This window comes from Oryctolagus cuniculus, chromosome 19, assembly GCF_051225735.1.
Source record: "Oryctolagus cuniculus isolate XC-2025 breed Fujian yellow rabbit chromosome 19, ASM5122573v1, whole genome shotgun sequence".
In the NCBI taxonomy this organism is placed as follows: Eukaryota; Metazoa; Chordata; class Mammalia; order Lagomorpha; family Leporidae; genus Oryctolagus; species Oryctolagus cuniculus.
In genome coordinates this window covers 63962498-63982896 of record NC_142885.1, presented here as the reverse complement: position 1 = coordinate 63982896, position 20399 = coordinate 63962498, and the positions used below count along the sequence as shown (strand labels likewise).

General features: G+C 46.1%; 1 protein-coding gene across 1 annotated transcript in view; it reads right to left on the bottom strand.

Moving 5' to 3' along the window:
• The window catches only part of GRIN2A (glutamate ionotropic receptor NMDA type subunit 2A), a 402461-nt gene that overhangs the window by 58364 nt on the left and 323698 nt on the right, over nucleotides 1–20399 (bottom strand). The window contains exons 7-9 of the mRNA XM_070065018.2: nucleotides 19701–19826; nucleotides 16287–16516; nucleotides 8394–8554 (exon numbers count right to left, since the gene is read on the bottom strand). Coding sequence (XP_069921119.1) covers nucleotides 8394–8554; nucleotides 16287–16516; nucleotides 19701–19826 — 517 coding nt within the window. The remainder of the gene's footprint in view (nucleotides 1–8393; nucleotides 8555–16286; nucleotides 16517–19700; nucleotides 19827–20399) is intronic.

Genomic DNA, 20399 nt, shown 5'->3' with positions numbered 1-20399 from the left:
ACGGTGGTGGCAATTATTTGTGGGCTTTATTGGCAGCGAGGGGGAGGCTCTCAGAAACCAGGTTACTGTCGGGAGGACTTGTCTGGAGGCAGCACTATCCCATTTAGGACAGCCGGCTGCACCCCAGTTTATATGCCTGCTTTCAAACTCCGCAGCTGGAAATGAACCACCGTGTGTTGTTCTGACCAACTAGCAGAACACAGCCAATAAAACCTGCTCTGATGGCACTGTTGCTCCTCCACTGCAACATTGTTGAGAAATCAACTGCAACGTGGCATCCTTGAAGAACTTGTTCTGCAGAGCTTATTCCCTGCTCTGCCTCAGCCCTGGTGATTCCGATATCCCGGGATCTGTTCTTCTGGGGAGAAGAGGGGGATGCTGTGGTTTTACCAACTCTGGGAGCATCAATTAACTTGCTATTTGTCCTTCACAGTATATAGGAAGGCACTTCAAAAAGATCCTGGACATGGTATTAGAAGATGAACTAGAGCCAGCGCTATGGCGCGGTGGGTTAACGCCCTGGCCTGCAGTGTCGGCATCCCGTATGGGCGCCGGTTCTAGTCCCGGCTGCTCCTCTTCCAATCCAGCTCTCTTCTGTGGCCTGGGAAAGCAGTGGAAGATGGCCCAAGTCCTTGGACCCCTGTACCCACGTGGGAGACCCAGAAGAAACTCCTGGCTCCTGGCTTCGGATCAGCACAGCTCTGGCTGTTGGGGCCATCTGGGGAGTGAACCAGCAGATGGAAGACCTCTCTCTCTATCTCTAACTCTCTCTGTAACTCTTTCAAATAGATAAAATAAATCTTTAAAAAAAAAGATGAACTTATTTTAGTGCAAAACTTTTGAAATCCATGCATTTTTCATAACATGCAATTTCCATGAACTTTTAGAAGACTCCTTAATCAATGGATATCAAAATGCTTTGACCCAAAATAAATTTATATTTTCATCAAAATTTCCACAAACTTTCTGAAGTACCCTTATATAACTTCTGTCTCTAACTGAAGTTCTAACGCCATGAACCCAATTGCCTATCTGGCATTTCCAAGTCAGGAGGAAAACCTAACTCCTACACATAATCATCTTCTAATGCAGTTACTGAGCTGAGTATCCTGTTGGATGGTTAGTTAACATTGTTGAGCTCCTGGTACACTTCGCACAGGGGGCAGTAATGGTGCCCAGCTCCAGGACTGCAGCGAGGATTAAATGAGATTACACAGAGGCAGTACCCAGGACTGCAGCTCCCACACTGTAAGGTCTCAAAAGTGGCAGAGATGGCGCATCAGTAAGATAGTGTTGTCCCCAAAGCACTTCCAATGCCACGTGCCCACACCCCAAAGCACGTGCTTTCTACACCGTCCTCATCCTGTCTACTCCACACAGAACTCCACCTCTCAATATTCCACTAACTTCTCAAGGCCCGTGGACTACCTATATCGGAACCACTAGGGGTGCTAATAAAAATGTGCATTCCTGAACCTTGCATGCTTCGAGAATCTGTCCTTTTGAGTGAGAATTTAATACTCAAGTTTCCATAAAGACACTCATGACACTTGTAGGGAGATGTGACCACTCTCGTCCTTTTATTTTTATAAACATTTGAAAGTATCGAGGATAATCTGAGCTTTGCAGCTAAAAGATCACTGATCAAAAGACGACTCTCCCTAGAATGTTCCTAAAATGTGTTTCAAAACACTCTATCAGGGAAGGCATTGTGTAGAGTGGGTTAAGCCATTGTATAGGACGACAACATTCCACATCCAAGCACCTGTTCAAGTCCCAGCTACTCTGCTTTTGATCCAGCTCCCTGCTAATGAGCCTGGGAAACCAATGGATGATGGACCAAATACTTGGGCCCCTACCACCTACATGGAAGACCTGGACAGAGTTCCAGGCTCCTGGTTTTGGCCTGGCCCTCTTTTTCTGTAACTCTGCCTTTCAAATGAATACAATATATCTTTTTTAAAAACAGAAGAGAGACAGAGAGATATCTTTCATCTGCTGGTTCACTCCCCAAATGGCAGCAACAGCCAGAGCTTGGAGCCAGGAGCATATTCCTGATCTCAAACATGGGCGCAGGCCTCCTCTGCTTTCCCAGGTGCATTAGTAGGGAGCTGGATTGGAAGAGGAGCTGGAGCCCACATGGGAGGGGCACTGCAGACGGCGGCTTTACCCGCTTTGCCGCAGTGCTGGGCCCTAAAATAAATCTTTTTTAAAAAGACCCTGTCAACATACTGGCTGAAAGGCAGCCCATAGAAGAGAAGACGGTTTTTACCAATCATGTATCTGGTAAGGGGTTAATATCCAGAATACATATTGAACTCTTAAAACAGTAATGATAAAAACCAATAACCAAATTTAAAAATGAGCCAAAGAGTTGAACAGTTTTCAAATGAAATATATGGATGGCCATGAATCACACGAAAAACGCTCATCAACACTAATCGTTAGAGAAATGAAAACCGGCGCTACGATGAGAGAGCATCTCACCCCCGTAGGACGGCTGCTACAAATAAAACAGAAGACAGCAGGTACTGGCGAGAACATGAAGAAGCCGGGAACCTGTGCACTCTTAGTGGGAATGTGGAGTCACACGGCAGCTGTGAAAACAGTACAGAGACTCTTCAACAGATGCAAACCAGAATCACTGTATAATCCAGTAATTCTACTTTGTGTCTCCATCAAAAACAAAAACAACTTGAAGAGAGGGTTTCAAAGAAATATTTGAACAACACAAGTGTCCACTGACAGATGAATTGAAAGAAAGAAAATTCTGGCCTGTGTTATAACATGGATGGACCATGAGCACACTGTGTTAAGTGAAATCAGCTAGACACAAAAAGATGGTTCCACAAAGAAGTGGAGCTATGTGGTTCCAATTATATGAGGGAGCTTCAGAAAGTTCATGAGAAACACATTTTCTTTTAATTCCATTTTCCACGGACTCTCTGAAGCCCTTCACATATAGAACTTGTAGTAGTCAAAAACGAAGAGACAGAGGGGTGGGCATTGTGGTACAAGGGTGATGTTTATCACTCGGAATGCCTGCATTCCATATCAGAGCCTGGGACCCAGTCCTGCCTCTGCTGTAATGTAGCTTCCTGGTATTGCACCTGGAAGGCAGGAGTCAATGCCCCATGCACCTGGGTTCTGCCACTCATGAGGGAGACCTGGATGGAGTTCCCGGCTCTGGGCTTTTGCCTGCCTAACGCTGGCTGCTGCAGGCATTCGGGGAGTGAACCAACTGATGGAAGATCTCTCTCTCTCTCCCCACTACACCCTCCATCCTTCCCTTTCCCTCCCCCTCCATCTCCCTCTCCCTTTTTCTGTTCCCCCCTCTCTCTTTCTTTCAAACAACTTTTAAAAAATATGGAGAAAAAAGTAGAATGGTGGTTTCCAGGGACTGGAGGAATGTGGAGGGGAGATTTTGCTTAACAAGTACAGAGCTTCAGTTTGACAAGATGACAAGGTTTGGGGATGGATGGTGGTGATGCTTACATACCATTATACGTATATTTAACACAATTGAAAGTATACTTTAAAACAATTAAGATGGCAAACTTTATAACGTGTGTATTTGTCAAAAGAAAAGAAAGACAACCCTCTCTTTCGGTCTTTTTCTCCATCTACTCAGTGTTACGAAAGCCCAAAGACCTATATCCCAACACTGTTGGGCTGGGAATGGACACACACAGGGGACTGCAGGGGCCCGAGGGCTCAAGCTTCATGCTCCTGAGCAAACTGAACCTTGTCCACATCACTGTCCATGAGAATCAATTAAAACAGGAAACACAAACCACCCCACTGTGTCTGCACCTATTAAGCTTCTTGGAACCTTGTTTGATTTATATCTGGTTGCTGAAACAGTAGCTTCTGACGACTGCGCATTTGTTCATCTAAACTCATCTCCATTCATTTCGGCCTCAGGCCCTCTTCCAGAACACACGCTGCAGAATCAGAGTGGTGCACACCAGCGTCACCAGCAGCAGCCGCCAAAGCACCGAGATCTCGAGTCCTCCCCATGGGGATTCTGATTCGCCTGTCTCTGGGGCTCAGGAATCCACATTTTTATGAATACTGCTACCAATCAGACTTGGGCCACACCCTGGGAAGCATCGATCTAGATGATCTAGATGCTTGGGCTCACTGACAGCTCATCCAGCTCTGGTTCAGGACAGCCCCAAAGTCACAACAGATCCACTCCCAGAAAACCTGATCTCCGTCAGTGCTTACCCATCAACTTCTGTTTCCCCACTGATTTGTCCCAAAATAGACAAAGGCTTTTGAATTATCAAAGTCCAGAAATCATAAAAATATAGACATATTTATCTACAAAAGATAAACTTTTGCATGTAAAAATATTAGCAAGCTCAAAACACAAAAACCTGGGGAAAACATTTATAATCATACGATAAATAATGGGCTCTTCCATCTAATATGGAAATCAGTAGGAGAAAGACCAACAAAGCCATAAAAAAATTGATCAAAATTTCAACAAAGAAATGGCAGCTGGCTCTTCATTACACATGAAAACCTGATTAAAGTTTACTACTATTACAGTAAGTGCAAACTGAAACATAGCTCAGCACATTTTTCTATCTATAATCTTAGCAAAATTTTAGGAGATTAATGCTTGCACACCGTGTTGGCAAAACTATGGGGAAAGACACACTAGTCTATGGAAAATGTGTTCTGAAAGATACAGAAAGTATCATGAAAAAATTATACAGGGGTTTAAAATGGTTTCTGCACCAAGATAAACTAATCTTTTAATTCAGTTTTCCCACAAACTGAAGGACCTCTGTAGGCCATAGACTAAGGATGAATTTCCCTTGGAGGTAAAATTGTCAATATATGTGAAATTTACAATTACATGTTGTCTTTGACTCATTATTTCAAGAAGTTTATTCTGATTTTATGTGATATATCAAAGGATAATCATGGCACTATTGTTGACCATAGCAAAATATCAGAAACAACCTTGTGTGGCCATTAATAGGGGACTGATTAAATGCAGCATGATAAATTTATATAATGAAAGATAATAGGTTGGTAAAAAATAATTATGATCTTTATTTGTAAATATAGAAACATCTGAAAGGACATTCAGGATAAATGTGGTTACTCCGGGGGGTACTAGGTACCACTGTTCATCTGTTTATGTGCTTTTTGATTTCTGAATCATATAATTGCATTACCTGTTAAAATTTTAATTTATTTAAATAATTAAATGAGAAGATTGTTAAACGTGCATGTGGGTCCTCCCAGTATTAACTGTATTGAAACTGAATCTCCAGGAACACAAGGAAGAGTTGAATTATTTCTTTAAAAACAACAACAACTCATTCCACTTTAGTTCTTTTTTCTGGATTTAAAGTTAACTGTGCAAAGCGTCCCCCACACGGGAGATTGAGTGTACAGTGAAATCACCATCTGCCTGACTTAGCTAAGATGGATGTGATAATTATTATATGGCTTTCTGAAAACAATTTATGTAATTTATAACCAAGGACAGTTTCCATTCCTCTAACCCTATGTTACATTTTATATGCATATATACAAAAAGAAATTGAGAGAAAAGAAAACAACCCATTCACTCATGTTGTGCTCTGAGTTATACGTGGACGGAGACAGAGCCAGTCAACCACCAACCACTGTTTGCAGCCACTGCCATCCACTTTTGTGCTTGTGGTCTGTTGTCCGTCCACAGCAATGCTATACTGGTACGTGTTGGTTAAAGGACTACGGTAGAAACAAACAAGCAAACAAAATCCCATACCATGGCTAAGTTCAAAAGCTATCAAAAGTCTGTCTTTTCTGGTCTCTATTAAATACACACACATCCTATGGCTTGGCAATTTCAGCACTACGTGGGTACCAAGAGAAAGTCACTCGCTTGTGCGATAAACGACATGTGCAGATTTGCCCTTTAGAAGCGTTATTCATTGTCGCCAAAATAGGACGTTATTCAAATGCTCATCAAGATTAGAAGGGACGGATGAATTCATGGTATAGCACGAAAATAAAACTCTACACGGCAATGAGAATGAGAGAATTGCAACTGCAGTCAACAACCTGTAGTTCTTTGAGTCAAAGACAACAAACAAACAAGGAAACAAACTGAGTGATGTGATTTATGTGCTCAAATGCAGGTAAAAAGAATCTGGCTTTCGGCTTGAGGATGCCTGGGGTATGGAGACTGGACTAGGGTGGGGCCTGCTGGGGATGGATAACACGCATGGTCAGTTTGTACAAAGCCACCAAGCAGCGCATTTAATATCTGTACACTTCCTGCATTTCTAACACTTAAGAAGTCTAAAAATACTATGACCAGTGAATGAATGAGTTTTGGAAATGTCACGGGCTCAACTTCCAAATACACGCTCTCCCAGCTCTTGTGGAGCTATCCAAGAGAAGCCAAAGATAGACTTCAGAAACTCAACATTGCTGGCAGCCAAAATTCCTGGGGCCTTGAGGGTCTTCAGGCACCACAGACACAAAGCCTTCCCCATGGGCCTGCACAGCAGCCAAGCCAAGGGCTCCCCGTTAAACCCCCAGGAGAACACGCTTACAGTCATGTCTCAGCCTCAGGAACTCCCAGAGACGGAGATGTTCCAGGCAGGTGAACCTGCTGGATGATCAAAACGTTCCTTCATTCAAAATGACATTGCTCTCGATGGGACCCCTTCCAAAACGCACTTCACTGGTCATCAAAGAAGGAGGTGCCTTCCTCTGAAAGGAGGCGAGAACTTCCACTTTGCTTCCGGCTCTGTCTCAATACTGACGGAGTTTGTGGATTCCCAAGGCTTCCACAGCCTAGGCAGCTCACATCAAGAGCCTCGGGTGATCACTGAAGTCACACATGAGAGTGTTAATTGTTAAATTAAAAAAGAAGAGTCACTGTGTACCTGCACAGGATCACTGTCCTCAAAGAGTTGTATTATAACTATGTCTAAGTGCTCCCAAAAGATGTATATTTCTTGGGTGCTTCATTAAAATTAAGTTTATAAAAAAAAGAATTGAAATTAACTTCAAGATGCAATGACTTTGAATAGCCCTTGTCTTGACTGTTGAGAAACTGTTTTTTTGTTTTGTTTCGTTTTTGTTTTTACCTTGCCAATTGTTAAACTCTTTACTTAGTATTGAGTTGGTCTTCTGTATATAAAGCTAATTGAAAATGGATCTTAATGGAGAATGGGAGAAGGAAGAGGAGAAGGGGTATGGTAGGAAGAATCACTGTATCCTAAAGTTGTATTTATGAAATGCATGAAGTCTGTATTCCTTAAATAAAAGGTTTCTTTGGGGGAGAAAATAAATAAAAAATTTAAAAAAAGATGCATTTCATGCATCCTTGACTTTCTGGAGAGTCTAAGGAATAGATTTTAGCCTTTACAACAAACAACAATGCTGCCAATTAGACACTGTGTACATGCCAGGCGCCATGCAAAAGGCTTCCCATCAGAGTTCCTTTCTCAATCCTCACCAGATCCTACTGCGATTCCTAATGTATGCATGAGGCGTGCAGTGATCACATAACTGCCCAAGGTCATAGGGAAAATAACAAGTGGGGGATGTCTCGCTGAGGGCATTCTCAGCACAGTCTAAATCCTAACCCCTGCACCAGCTTCTCTTCACACCTTCGGCCTTTGTGTGTGCTGCACACACTCTGGACTGCCAACAGCGAGATGAGAATGCTGGCTGTGTATTTAGAGAGGCCATTCGAATTCTTACTGCCTTTCTCCTCCATGTTTTCTTTCTCTTCTATCGATGTTATCCATGAGGATATTTTAAAAAGTTTGTGGAACATGGAGTCGAAAGATAAGTTTATTTGGGAATAAAATCATTTCAAAATTCATGCCTACGTGGCGTCTTCAAGAAATGAAAAGTGAATACTATGAAAAAACTGTACAAGGATTTCAAAAGTTTTGCATAAAAGTAAACTTATCTTTTAATTCCTTGTCCATGAACTTTATGAGGTATTCTCACATAAATTTTCACACAAAGCTGTTATCAGCACGCTACACTCGCCCAAAATACTCATGCTAAAAGTCTTTGTTTTCACTGCTTTAAACTTGCAACCTTCTTAGAGCTTCCCGAGTTGGTTAAAATATCCCATGGAGTTGGATCAACTTCTTTATCTGCTTTAGTAACTCCTCCGGTTTGCTGTATCTCAAAGTGCAGTGGGTGTGCTTTTCCTCAACGCAACTCAGAAGGATGCCTGTGATGCTCATCAGATAAACAAAAGCCGCGCTCCACTGGGGTCCATCTGGATGGCAGCCGCTCTCCAGAAAACACAACGGCGTGCCCAGATAAGCACAGGCACACAGCGTCCCATTTCTGCAAGCTGTATCGCCTGGCAGGCCTGCAGAGAGAGCCAGAGAGTGATGCATCCTTACCCCGTCTTCAGGCTGACCAAGGCATCCTCCACGCCCTTCTGATTAAACTTGGTCATGTACTGGTGCATGTAGGGGTAGTTATTCCGAATGTTTCTCTCTGTACTTCCATTGGGCACTGTTCCAAATCGGAAAGGTGGGGAATAGTCATGAGGTCTCTGAAACTGGAGGCAGAAAAGAAGGGGATGGCAGAGGAAGAGGAGGAAGAAGTTAGCAACATACAGTCTGGTGTCAGGATTATACACATGCATGTATCAGCACAGGTTAGAAGAAAACAAAGACTTTTGCCCCTTCTTTCCACTTAATGCCGTGCTCTACTGGCCGGAGGCTCCAGAATGGTGGAAACTGCATCTGTCTTGGGTGCTGTCCCCCAGTTCCTGGCACACAGCCCTGCGGGGTGCCCAGTAGATTTGCTGGATCCATCACCTTTGCACCATTCTACAGACTGGCACCGTGCAGTGTGCACAGTGCTCAGGAAATGCTGGCTGACCTGGACGGAAAGGTCTAGCGACTCCTATTCCTTTACCCATCTCCTGTGAGTCTCCACCAACCCTCTTCTCTGAACTCCACTCGTACCAATCTTCATCTCACCCAGGAAACGATTTCGAGCTGCCCTGCGTTCACCCTCCACCTACTCCTCCATTCACTCATGAAGGTGGCATTTGCTGACTGCCTACCATAGCCCTGGCATAATCCTGGCACAGGGCAGGCTCCATGAATGTCTGTGGAACTGAGGGCCCTTCCCACCGGCCATTATTTCCCGGGGCTGTCCACGTCCCATGTGGCTCCCACAGAGACACACGGTCCACGCTCCCTGAGTCTGCCCCTGTTGGCTGGAAGACGCTGTCTACTCCCGGCTTTGACGCTGCAGTGACTCAGCCAGGACAGAAGTCACAGGAACTGGATACAACTCTCAGAAATACGGCAAAGCTAGAGGCAGGCCACAGCAGTGGCTGCAAGTGGGCGCTCACGTTTGCTGGTTGGCAAATCAGGTTCTATCATTTCAAGCCGTCGGGGCCCTGGGGATCTCCCTTCAATTCATGCTGCCTCCACCTATTGTCCACCTACAGAGTGGGGACCATAGCAGCGCTTCCTGTGTCAGGTCCCTGTGAAGAGCTAAACATGTAGCATTTGTCAAATAACCATGCCTGAGGCAGAGGAAACACTCAAAACTATGGCTGCTTTTTATTTTTATTGTCATTGTGGCCCACGAAGTAACCTGAGCCTCGTTTTCCTACTGGAACTCAAAAGTAATGCAGTTGACGGACCCTTTTGGAGGACTTGGTTGGGACCAGCACTATGCATTGAACTTGACAAGTGCTGGTGTGTTTGATCCTCAGCACACACACTCCAGGTTAACTCATCTTAGAAGTTCCACCTTTCTGACGAGAAACCCGGGACTGAGAGAGGTTGCACCACTAGCAAGCAGTGGTCTGCAGTGTAACCCACGTGGACCTGAGCTCAGGCCGAGGGCTTCTGTCCCTCCCTCTCAGAAACCACGGCCAGTGACGCCCTCCTCACTGAGACCCCGACAGGACAAACATGTGGGAGTCAGGGTCAGGCCAGGCCGGGAGCCAGAGGTGTCTCTGACCTCCAGAGCAACGTGTCTTCCTCGGAGCCAGGAACCGCCGGAGAGACCACCCAGAAACACGATGTGTGCGTGTGTGTGTGTGTGTGTGTGTGTGTGTTTCCATGCTCACACTTCATTTCACTGCTAATTTAAACTTCCAGCTGAAAAGATCATTTCCCCTCAATTAGGCTTGCAGTTGCATAAGACGCAGCCATACTGGATTTGAGAGAAGTGGCTGCCCATGGACCACATGTCACTGTGCTGCTCTCTGAGTCAGATGCGTGTGTGTGTGTGTGTGTGTGTGTGTGAGAGAGAGAGAGAGAGAGAGAGAGAGAGAGAGAGAGAGAGAACGAACAGCAAAATGCTCTTGGCAGCTCCTCTACAAGCCGCAACATCGTCACTCATCACCAGTAGAGGGGTTGGAGGGGCACAAGCCCAGGCTCCCAGGCGGGGCAGCCGCCTGCTCTGGGGGAGCCCTGGTAACACCTGGATCATAAACCTCACGGTTGGAGCAGCAGTTAACCATCTCCGCAGCCCCCCGGAGATGGCCTGTTGGACGAAACGCCTTGCACTCCCCTCCCCATTTCTGTACAGCTTTGAAGAATTGCTGTCTTTAGTTCCTCTGGTTTGTGCAGATTCAGCCCCCGGGAGGGTGCCCACACTTCTCCGGCCCCCACAGCCAATCCACGCCAGAACCTTTCCCACCAGACTAAAGATGGCCAAACTTTGAAAAGCATGACTGGCAACATGCTCTCCACTGCCACCCCATGCACACGCGTGGGGCTTCCCAGCACTCTGTCTACATGTGACATGCTCCGTATTAGCCGCCATGTTCTATTTTTAGGGTCTCACTCTTAATGATGTCAGTGGCTCCCTAAGCTGTCATCACCTACAGTGTAAAAGAATCAGGGGCCGGGACAGCTCATCCAAGCCCCACGGTCTACACTGATGGCATCCTCCGTGTTCCCCACAGGGGCGCCTGCTGGGGCCATGCTCTCCCAGATAGTTCCCTGTACGGACAGAAAGGAAGCCACACGGCAAGGAAGAAGCAGTGCAGGGGCTCCACTGACCACAACACAGCAATCTACCACAGTGTGGGGGCCTCTCTCAATTCTGCCCCTTGCTGTTCTTGTGCCTGGCTTCAGCCAGCTCCGGGCTCAGAGAGGCCAGGGTCACGGTTCATCTCCCACTCAGGTGCTGCTGCGTTGGGGAAAACCATGTAAACTCTGGACCTCAGTGTCTGTAAATCGGATCATCAGTCGTAAAGTGCATGAAGTAACACCTGGCATCCTCTCTCACGCTGGGTGAACACTGTCCACCAACAACCAGGGCAGCTCTGGCCAAATGATGGAGCCAGTCTCCCTCCAGGTTGGAGGAGGTAAGTCCTGTCCATTCAACATGGGGACAAGTCTAGAGGCATCCAAGTGCATAAGACATGGTGACCATTTATGATGCAGAAGGTAGAGGCGCAGGGCTGGGACCTGGACTTTTTGCAGGAAAAATGCAGCAAATCACCAAGACATTCCTTTGCTCTTCTTCTGAGCCCAGTGTCACTCCTAAAGATCTCTATCTGCCTCCTGTGTCCGGTAACAAGAGACATCTGGTGCCCAGAGCCCTGATCCTAGGGCAGCCCTCTGGGAGTGCAGCTCTGGGAGTGCAGGTATGGCCTCCAGTAGAGATGGGATCAGCTCAGAGGCCACCATGCCTGGCTGGTCCACCCTCGGGCTCGGCCACCACGGAAGGCTCCTGAATGCCCTCCACTGGGTGTCGTTAAAGAGCATCTCAGTGCCAAGAACCTGTCTGGCCCTGGAAGTGAGGAACAGCGTGGGTCAGGCAGTGATGACGATGACAAGAAGCAGGAGGAGAGGGAGCTGACAAGAAGGAAGTCAGCCTCCCCTAACCTCCACTAAGCACTCTCCCATCCTCAGCTCCCACGAGATCAGCTTCTCCAGAATCCATCTGGGAGTGAGGCCATGCACTGTGCCTCTGTCTGCTTGACTCACTACATGTAGCATAAGGGCTTTCATGTCCTTCCATGTTGCTGCTAATGCCAGGATTTCATACTTTTTTATTTTTTAACAGCCGAATGTTATAGTTAAGAGGAATAAGTTCTGCTGTTCTGTGGTTCAGCAAGGTGAATTTAACTGTTGTAGACCTCAAGGAAGAAGAGACGGACAAGCACTGGGCAGGGCAGGTAACACACTGCTTGGGATAGCTGCATCCCACATCAGACTGCCTGGCTTTGAGTTCCAGTTCCACTTTTGATTCCAGCTTCCTGCCAATACCCACCCTGGGAGGCAGCAGGTGGTGGTTCAAGCAGCTGGGTTCCTGTCACCCATATGGGAGACCCAGATGGAGTTCCAGGCTCCTGGATTTGGCCTGTATCAGCCTTAGCTGTTGCATGCATTCGGGGACTGAACCAGCAGATGAAGATCTCTCTCTCTCTCTCTCTCTCTTAAATAAATAAATAATATGTGCATAGATAAATAAATATTTTTAGAAGATAATAAAATATAAGAGAGGATTTGATGTCCTCACCATAAAGACTAGTAAACATTTGAGGGGAGAGAAATGCTAACTATCCTGAGTTGATCATTCTCCAACAAATGCAGGCACACACATCAAAGCATCACATTGTGTCTCAGAAAGACTTACAAATATTATGTGTCAATCAAAAATTAAAATACAAAGAAGTAGGAGAGAAGAATGGGGGAGGGAGGTGGGAAGAGTGAGGGCTGGTGGGGACAACTTTTATCATAGGATTATCCACTGTGTGCCAGGCACAGTGTGAGGATGACTTCTAATCCTCTTAGCGACCTTGCTAGCAATGGATCAGTACCCTCCCTTTACTAGGAAATGAAGCCCTGGGTTTACGGACATATCCAAGGCACACATCCACGATATGGCAAGGTTAGGATCTGAACCCAGGTCTGCCTGGTCCCAAGCACAGTGTTACTCTTATCAGTGCATCAACCTGCTTCACAGAGATGGGTTTTCCCTACCAGAGTGATTGCCAACCTTCTGGAGGAGCTTCCCACCAGCACTCCAGCCTCCCTTCAGTAATCCCTAGGGTAGCTCTGACCCCTGAACTCATCGACTTACAACGTAAGCCCAAGCTCATATGAGCACACCACGGGCTCCAAATACACTTCCTTCACAGCCAGCATTGATGGCTTAAAAGGATTGCAAACCCGAGTTGTTACACAGGTATTCCTGATTAAAACACAACACCAAAACCAACCACTGTGTATGGCATTAAAATAAATTGATTCAATATATATTTTTATTTTGCAAACTTTCCGGGTGTATCTGCTATTAATCCTCCGGGAGCATTTAGCTTATTTACTCCAAGAATTTTGCTGTTTATCTAATTGTATCAAGCATTTAATTAAAACAGCTATCAGCTTGCCTCTAACGCTCTGAAAATGGAAACTGAAGTGTGTCTCAGGAGGATCTGGTATTTCCAAGTCAGAGAAGGTCAGTCAAATTATTAGTGGTTTTAATTAGTCTTCCAAAAAGTGATCATATTTAGACCCAAAACTACAAAGCAAAGGACTTTTTTCCCCTTTGCCTTTGAAAATAGTAACAAAAGGCAAAATGCGCTGCCCAGTACTTTCTTGCAAAGCCCGCTCATCCAGGCCACGGCTCCCTGCTGCTTCTACCATATTTCCAATCACTTCTTCTAGGAATTGCATTTTTGATCCCATAATGTGACAGTCACGTAACAGTGTTTCTTGTCTGTAGAGGATTCAAAGCGACCAGACACATTCACACACGGTTTCCTTTCCTCCTCACTACAACTGTGTTTCTGAGATTTACAGAGAGGGCAAGGTAAGCACAGGGAGGCTGCAAACCATAGCTAGTTCATGGCAGAGAGGGATCGGAAAGCCCCCCCTTTTGGACTCTACATGGTAATGCTTTGCCTGTAGCCTCGCCAAGGTCATGTGGTTGGGTGGGGGGCTGCCAGAAGCCAACCCTGAGCCAAAGATTGGCTTGACCACAATTTATTAGTGCAGGGTTCTAGGAGTCACCACCAAGTGAGTGGGAGGGGGAAATTAGAGACAACCACCCAGGATCTCATTAAAGCCACATCTTGGGCTCGGCCTGATTCCATGGGGATGTCTGGGGAGTAACCCATCCTGCTTAGAAGCAAGGGAGCAGCTGAACATTTGTGCACTCACACAGATCACCCACTGGTTACAGGGGACTACAAGGATTAGGAAAACCACTTCCCAGAATTCACCATCCCAGTGCCCAGAGGTAACAGTCCTGAAGGTCCCTGGGCTCAGCCTTGATCAGCTAAATGGATGCACAGGTGGGAAAAGAGCTCCTAGGAGATCCACGTGGGCTGAGCCTGGGGCCCAGCATGGATGGACTTCTCCTTGTGGCCAACAGGTATGGACTGAGCTCCTCCCACGTGCCAGAGAATTCTATCAAGAGCCCATCTCTGAGATCCTCTCCCTTCGAGTTCAATCTCCTGGGTTTTATCTCCTTTACAACACCCATTCCTGCCTGCGTTTCCTCCTCTCTGGGTGTTTGCTGGTGTCTTGCTTATTTCTTCCTGCTAGAATACAGGTTTCTCAGGAGCTCAAATTCAGTCTGCCGAAAAAGCCCCCTCTGAAGAGTGGACGCTTTCCCCGAGACCCAAAATTCCAAGGATAGCCAGCTGCGAGGAGGTTAGGGGAGACCTTGTTCTAGGCAGAGGACATGGAAATTACAAGGGCACTGAGGTGGAAATTGGCTTGGAGCTCCCAGAGCAGGGAGTGAACCTCAGTGAATGGCAGGGAGGGAGCAGGTGGGAGAGGTCAGGAAATAAAGGGCTCTGGGCACCCTGGCGGGTGGAGCCCTCAGAGACCCCGGGCGCACACAGCACCTTCATGAAGGTGACTCCATCTCCCATCCCAACCTGTCACCATCTCCCTTAGCAGGGACCCTGCACCTCTTTCAACTAGAGTGTGCATCATCCATCAGCTATAAAGGATTTTCCATGGACCAATTTTCTATTCAGCAGTTCGCTGATGAATGCCGAATGGCTATCTGTAGACTTATGTCAACAAGATACGACGGCGAGGCTTTCTAAACAGGAGCAAATTATCTCCACGTTCACGGAACAGCAAACGTCTGCAGTGCCGCAGCCTCACTGCTGAGCCTAGCAAGTCGGATTTGTTTCCCGAACCAGGACTCCAACTAGAGGATGCACCCAGTTTACCCTTTCCCACCCTTTCTGTGTGGGGCCGCACAGCCACTGGCACCCTGCAGGCCCTCTCCCTTTCCCGGGGGAATGGGGACGGCAGGTGCTACTGCTCCTGTCTTGCTGATGTTGGAAGCACAGCCCCATGATGGAGAGCAGGAGCTGTGTCTGAGCAGAAGGAGCCAGCGGGAAAGGAAGAACCGCTCTGCTCCTCCGTGTGCCTTGACGAAATCTTGGGGTCAGAAGAGCTGGTGATGAGGCCAATCTGAATGCCAGGGAAGAGGAGCTGGGAGCTTTAGCAACGCCTTTTTTTTTTTTTCATGTTGCAGATGATGAATTCAAGGCATGAAGGATGTAAGATATACACATGATCTGGGGTCACAGAGCTAGGAGGCACCCATTGTTCAGAGCTGCCCACACCCCGAGTTTCTCCCTGCCCAGGCTAGTGGGCCTTCCTCAACACCACCCTCTCTTTGAAAGCATGACTTTCTTTTCTTTTCTTTTTTTTTTTTTTTTTGACAGGCAGAGTGGACAGTGAGAGAGAGAGAGACAGAGAGAAAGGTCTTCCTTTGCTGTTGGTTCACCCTCCAATGGCCGCCACGGCCGGTGCGCTGCGGCCAACGCACAACGCTGATCCGATGGCAGGAGCCAGGTACTTCTCCTGGTCTCCCATGGGGCGCAGGGTTCAAGCACTTGGGCCATCCTCCACTGCACTCCCTGGCCACAGCAGAGAGCTGGCCTGGAAGAGGGGCAACCGGGATAGAATCCGGTGCCCCGACCGGGACTAGAACCCGGTGTGCCGGCGCCGCAAGGCGGAGAATTAGCCTCGGCTCTACAGTGCTTCTGAATCCAAGAGTCTCCACGGGCATGCTCAGCACAAATATGGGGCATGGATACTTGGGGAGGCTGTTCTTCCAAATTAGATCTGGAACCGTTTAGACCTAGGAGAACGACGCTTGAGGCTCTGTTCCTAAATTTTTTAAGGACTATGCCAATTTGAGTTAAGGAAAACCTTCTTCTGCCTTTGTGCGTTAGAGTTGCTAAGTCTGGATGACAGGTGCCTGATTCAGTCCCTTGTCAGGCGAGAGCAGGTAAGATCCAGCCTCAGGCAAAGAGGCGAACAAGGTGACCTTACCTTTTTGTCACTGAGGCCGGTCACTTGGTCCACGAATTCCTCCTGGATCATGAAAGCAGCCAGGTTGGCCGTGTAGCTGGCCAGGAATATGACAGCAAAGAAGGCCCATACAGATACCATGATCTTGCTGGTGGTCCCTTTAGGATTCTGGACGGGCACGGAATTGTTGAACACCAGGCCCCAGAGGAGCCATATAGCTTTCCCAATGGTGAAAGAAGGCCCGTGGGGTGCTGCAAGAGACAGAAAGTAGAGCCTCAGCGTTTTCTCAAATTGCACACGCGGAAGCCACGCAGTGGCCACCAGGAAGACCGTGTCCTAGAGCCACAGCCACAGTAACTTCCTTCTAACTGAATTTTTTGCGTCACTTTCTTTTAACAGAATAGAAAGGAAAGAAAAGGGATATGCAAAATAGGAGTTTGCATGAGAAGTAGTGCTGTGACTGGTTTTAAATGTGGACTTGATTTCCAATCGGGAGGACCGATCTCTGCAATGAATGCAAAGACAGCCTGACAACAGTGGGGGGGGGGCAAGGGGCTGCGTCGGTGTCCATCAGATGTGCTACCGTACATGAACTGCACAGTTCAGCAGCACTGGTGCTTGGTATTCTCATTCAGTCATCCCTGGTAATCTCTCCTGTTGGAGCTCAGACATGAAGTGTGTACAATACAGGAATTTAAATCCAGCGAAAATTCTCTACAAATGGAGACATTAAGGAGCAGAACAATAGAACTTAATTCTTCCAGCATTTCACAGATGGAAGGCACTCCATTGCAGGGTCCAGGAAGACGAACTCTGCTATCACAGCCCATTTTGGTATCCAGTGTATCCTTATAAAAACTGTTTCCCTCTTAGGATTCGTAAATGCTCCTTCCAATAGAGTTACCAAAAAGACAGAACAATATGCCCAAATGTATTTGGATGGGACATATACAGGCTGTGAAACATTCACATTAGGGTTTTCAAGTCTTGGTTTTGCACAGGAGAAAAAAGAATCAATTTATGTCCTCATTTTAAGAGGGAAAAAAGGTCTTTCTTTAACAGAAGGTTAATTCTGTATGCCATTTAAGTAAATGAAGATATGAAAAATGATCTACTGAGGCTTTAGTTGGCCATGCAAGCAGAGTGGGCCACAAATAAAGTGGGAGAAGTGAATTTAGATTGATTGAAGTTATGAGTTTCTGGGCAAGGAGCCTAGGAAAAGCAAGCTTCCTGCACATTAGAGGCCAATCTCAGACTACAGACATACGTATTGTGTCCATAATGCAACACATTACAGAGAAGGCAATTAATTCCATTACTCCCAATCTCCCGTTTCTCTTTGCCTGGTTTTATGATCCTCTGGGCTTTTTCCCAAGAGGCTGGGAACTCTTGGGAAAGAAACAGTCATAGGCAATGCAGTTAAGTTCATGAACTATTTAATTTTATTAAGGATGCATACTGATCAGAAGAGACAGCTAACTGGGGGCTATAAATGGTCCCCTGAAAGGGACCTGAGAATTTGGGCAATTCATGATTCACGAATATGATTCCTGGGTCATATCACTTCCCCTATAAAGTGCAGGGAATTGGAACAGAGAAATATTTTGCACAAGGAAACAAGGAACTGTCACTTCCTGAGTCACCACATGCAGGCAAGCAGTCAACAGACAGCCTTGGCAGCAGTGGAGGGGCTAAGGAGCTTGCATTCCAGACCCTTGTCTTCCAACAGTCTTCTAGGCGTGCGCCAGCCAAGGGAGAGACCATCACCCATGGTGGCCTTTGGGTCACTTTTACACTGCAAGATCCACCTCACGCTTGTCCATTTATCTCTGTCATCCTTGCCCCAGTCCGAATCACTGTAATCCTCTCTGTTCAAAGACTGGTCTCCCTGCTTCCAAGGCTGTGGTTCCCTCCCATGATCCTGCTGGAGCAGCCCCAGCAACCCTTTCACACTGTGTATGTTTGTCCCTCCTACTGTGTTCTGTAAAGAATCTGAAATGCCTACCATAGTCAACTGCTGCCTGTCTGACTTCATCCTGAACTACTGTCTGCATCATGGAATGTTTGTCTCTGTTCCACATGCGACTACATCTTCGCATCCTTCATGCCTCTGGTTAATGCCATCTCTCCTGAACACCCTTCTCTATTTGAGCATCCTGTCTCACGCCACCCCACCACCACCCCATCACCATCTTCTTCTCCTTCTTCCTGAGATCTAATACAATCTGTGACGACCAGTTTATGCGTTGACATGTCTCCGCAACTAAATGCTATGCTCCCTGAGGGCCAGGAAGGCAGTTTCTGTCTGATTCAACATGTTACTCTCTGTACCAATGCAGTACCTGACACTGTACCTGTTCATGGTGGTACAAACTCTGATTACATAAATGCACAGATTTGCTCTACCCCAGTACAATCACTCACAGAAAATTATCTCCTATTCCACTGGGTTAAAAATCTCATCAATAGTTGTATTATACATCCTTTCCGTGAAGACTGGCAACATGATTATGTATGGCATTTTACTGGCCGGTTGATTGGCAATGGTTTATGTGGTCATCGCCACTCTTCAATGGTTAGGAAGAAATGGGAGTAATAGATTCCTATGACGAGTTGGCTGTTTCCAATACTAAAGCTTCCAAGTGAAAAGAATACATGTCAAATTGTAAGTGTGTGCTTTTTAGGGCATTTCAGATTTCCAGGTATTCAATCCTCCAACATATTAAGTCACGTTTTGGGAAGGAGATTTTGTCGTGGCTTCATGCTATCATTCACTTAGAAGGTGTTGTGCATCCAGGAAATGCACTCGCGATGATGCACTGTAATGTGCTCAGGTGTTTATAGATTTGACACCACAAACACTGGCTTATTTGGGAGCCTCTTAATAAGTAATAGCCAATAAATGTCTCCCAATCCCACTTTCTATCTACTGACTGCCCCTTTATCAAGTACAGTGCAGGCACCATCAAGAGGAAAATGCAATTCTTTGGGAAAAGATGCCATGTTGTAGTATTATTTATTATGAAACCGATGCAAACATGACTCAGACGTTTGAAGAATGTTGTTAAACTAGAATTTATAAACCCATTTTTTTTCTAGACTGAAGTACAGACTGACTACAATTTTCACTTTTGACACACATTTTTAAAATCAGTTTCTCAAAAAAAACCCTCCTTCAAATCAATGGCTTTCACTTACTAACTACTGATTTTGTATCATCACAGAATTAAAGTGTCTCATTTTGTTTTCCCTTTTTTTGATTGAAGTGAATAAAATCACTCCTTTCTGGCATTACAAGGAACACACATGATCCTACATCATCCATATGATGCTACACCAAGGCAACGTGGGATAATGTGCTCTCAATTTAAAATCTTTACTGAAGGCAAATGAAAGAACAGCAGCTTTTAATCATGCTCATGGAGGCTTCCTTACCTTTCCCTTTGGCTAAGTTTCTGTTGTATCCAACAGGGCTGAAGTACTCAAAGACAAAAACAGCTATGGCAGAGACAATGAGCAGCATCACAAACATCATCACCCATACGGAGGCACTGAATGGTTCTGCAGATGGACAGAGGAAAACATGGTCAGCTAGCTGTTCCCCACTTCCACGGGAATCCCAGACACCCATTTCTAGGATCACCAAGAACATTTCTCTAATAGAATCCAACCACTAAAAGAAGCTAGTCATTTTTATTCACACATTTGAACCATTCTTTATTCTACAAAGCAGTTTAGATATTTTATGAGGCTTCCTATTCCATGTTCAAAATAGAGTAGCATATGATGCTTTACAAGTCAAGGATAAGAGAAACAAAAAAGAATGATAACCCCAAGGCATAAAGTTAGCATACAGACAAACAGGCCACAGGGCCCTGGGTAACTGTAGAACTACCCAGGGGACCAAAACCAAGCAGAAACTAGACTGAATCCAAATGGTTAATCATAAGGCTTCTGTAGATCAGCATAGTTTGAGTTTTGCTTTTACATACTGTGGGGATGATGTTCAGGGAATTTGAGATGTAAGAAGAGAAGGGTAAGCTATTAGAAAAGGGTCATTAAATCATGGGTTTGACAACGACCACATCCCATGTGACTTACTAAGGGGGACAGATGCGATATCCACGGTTTCAT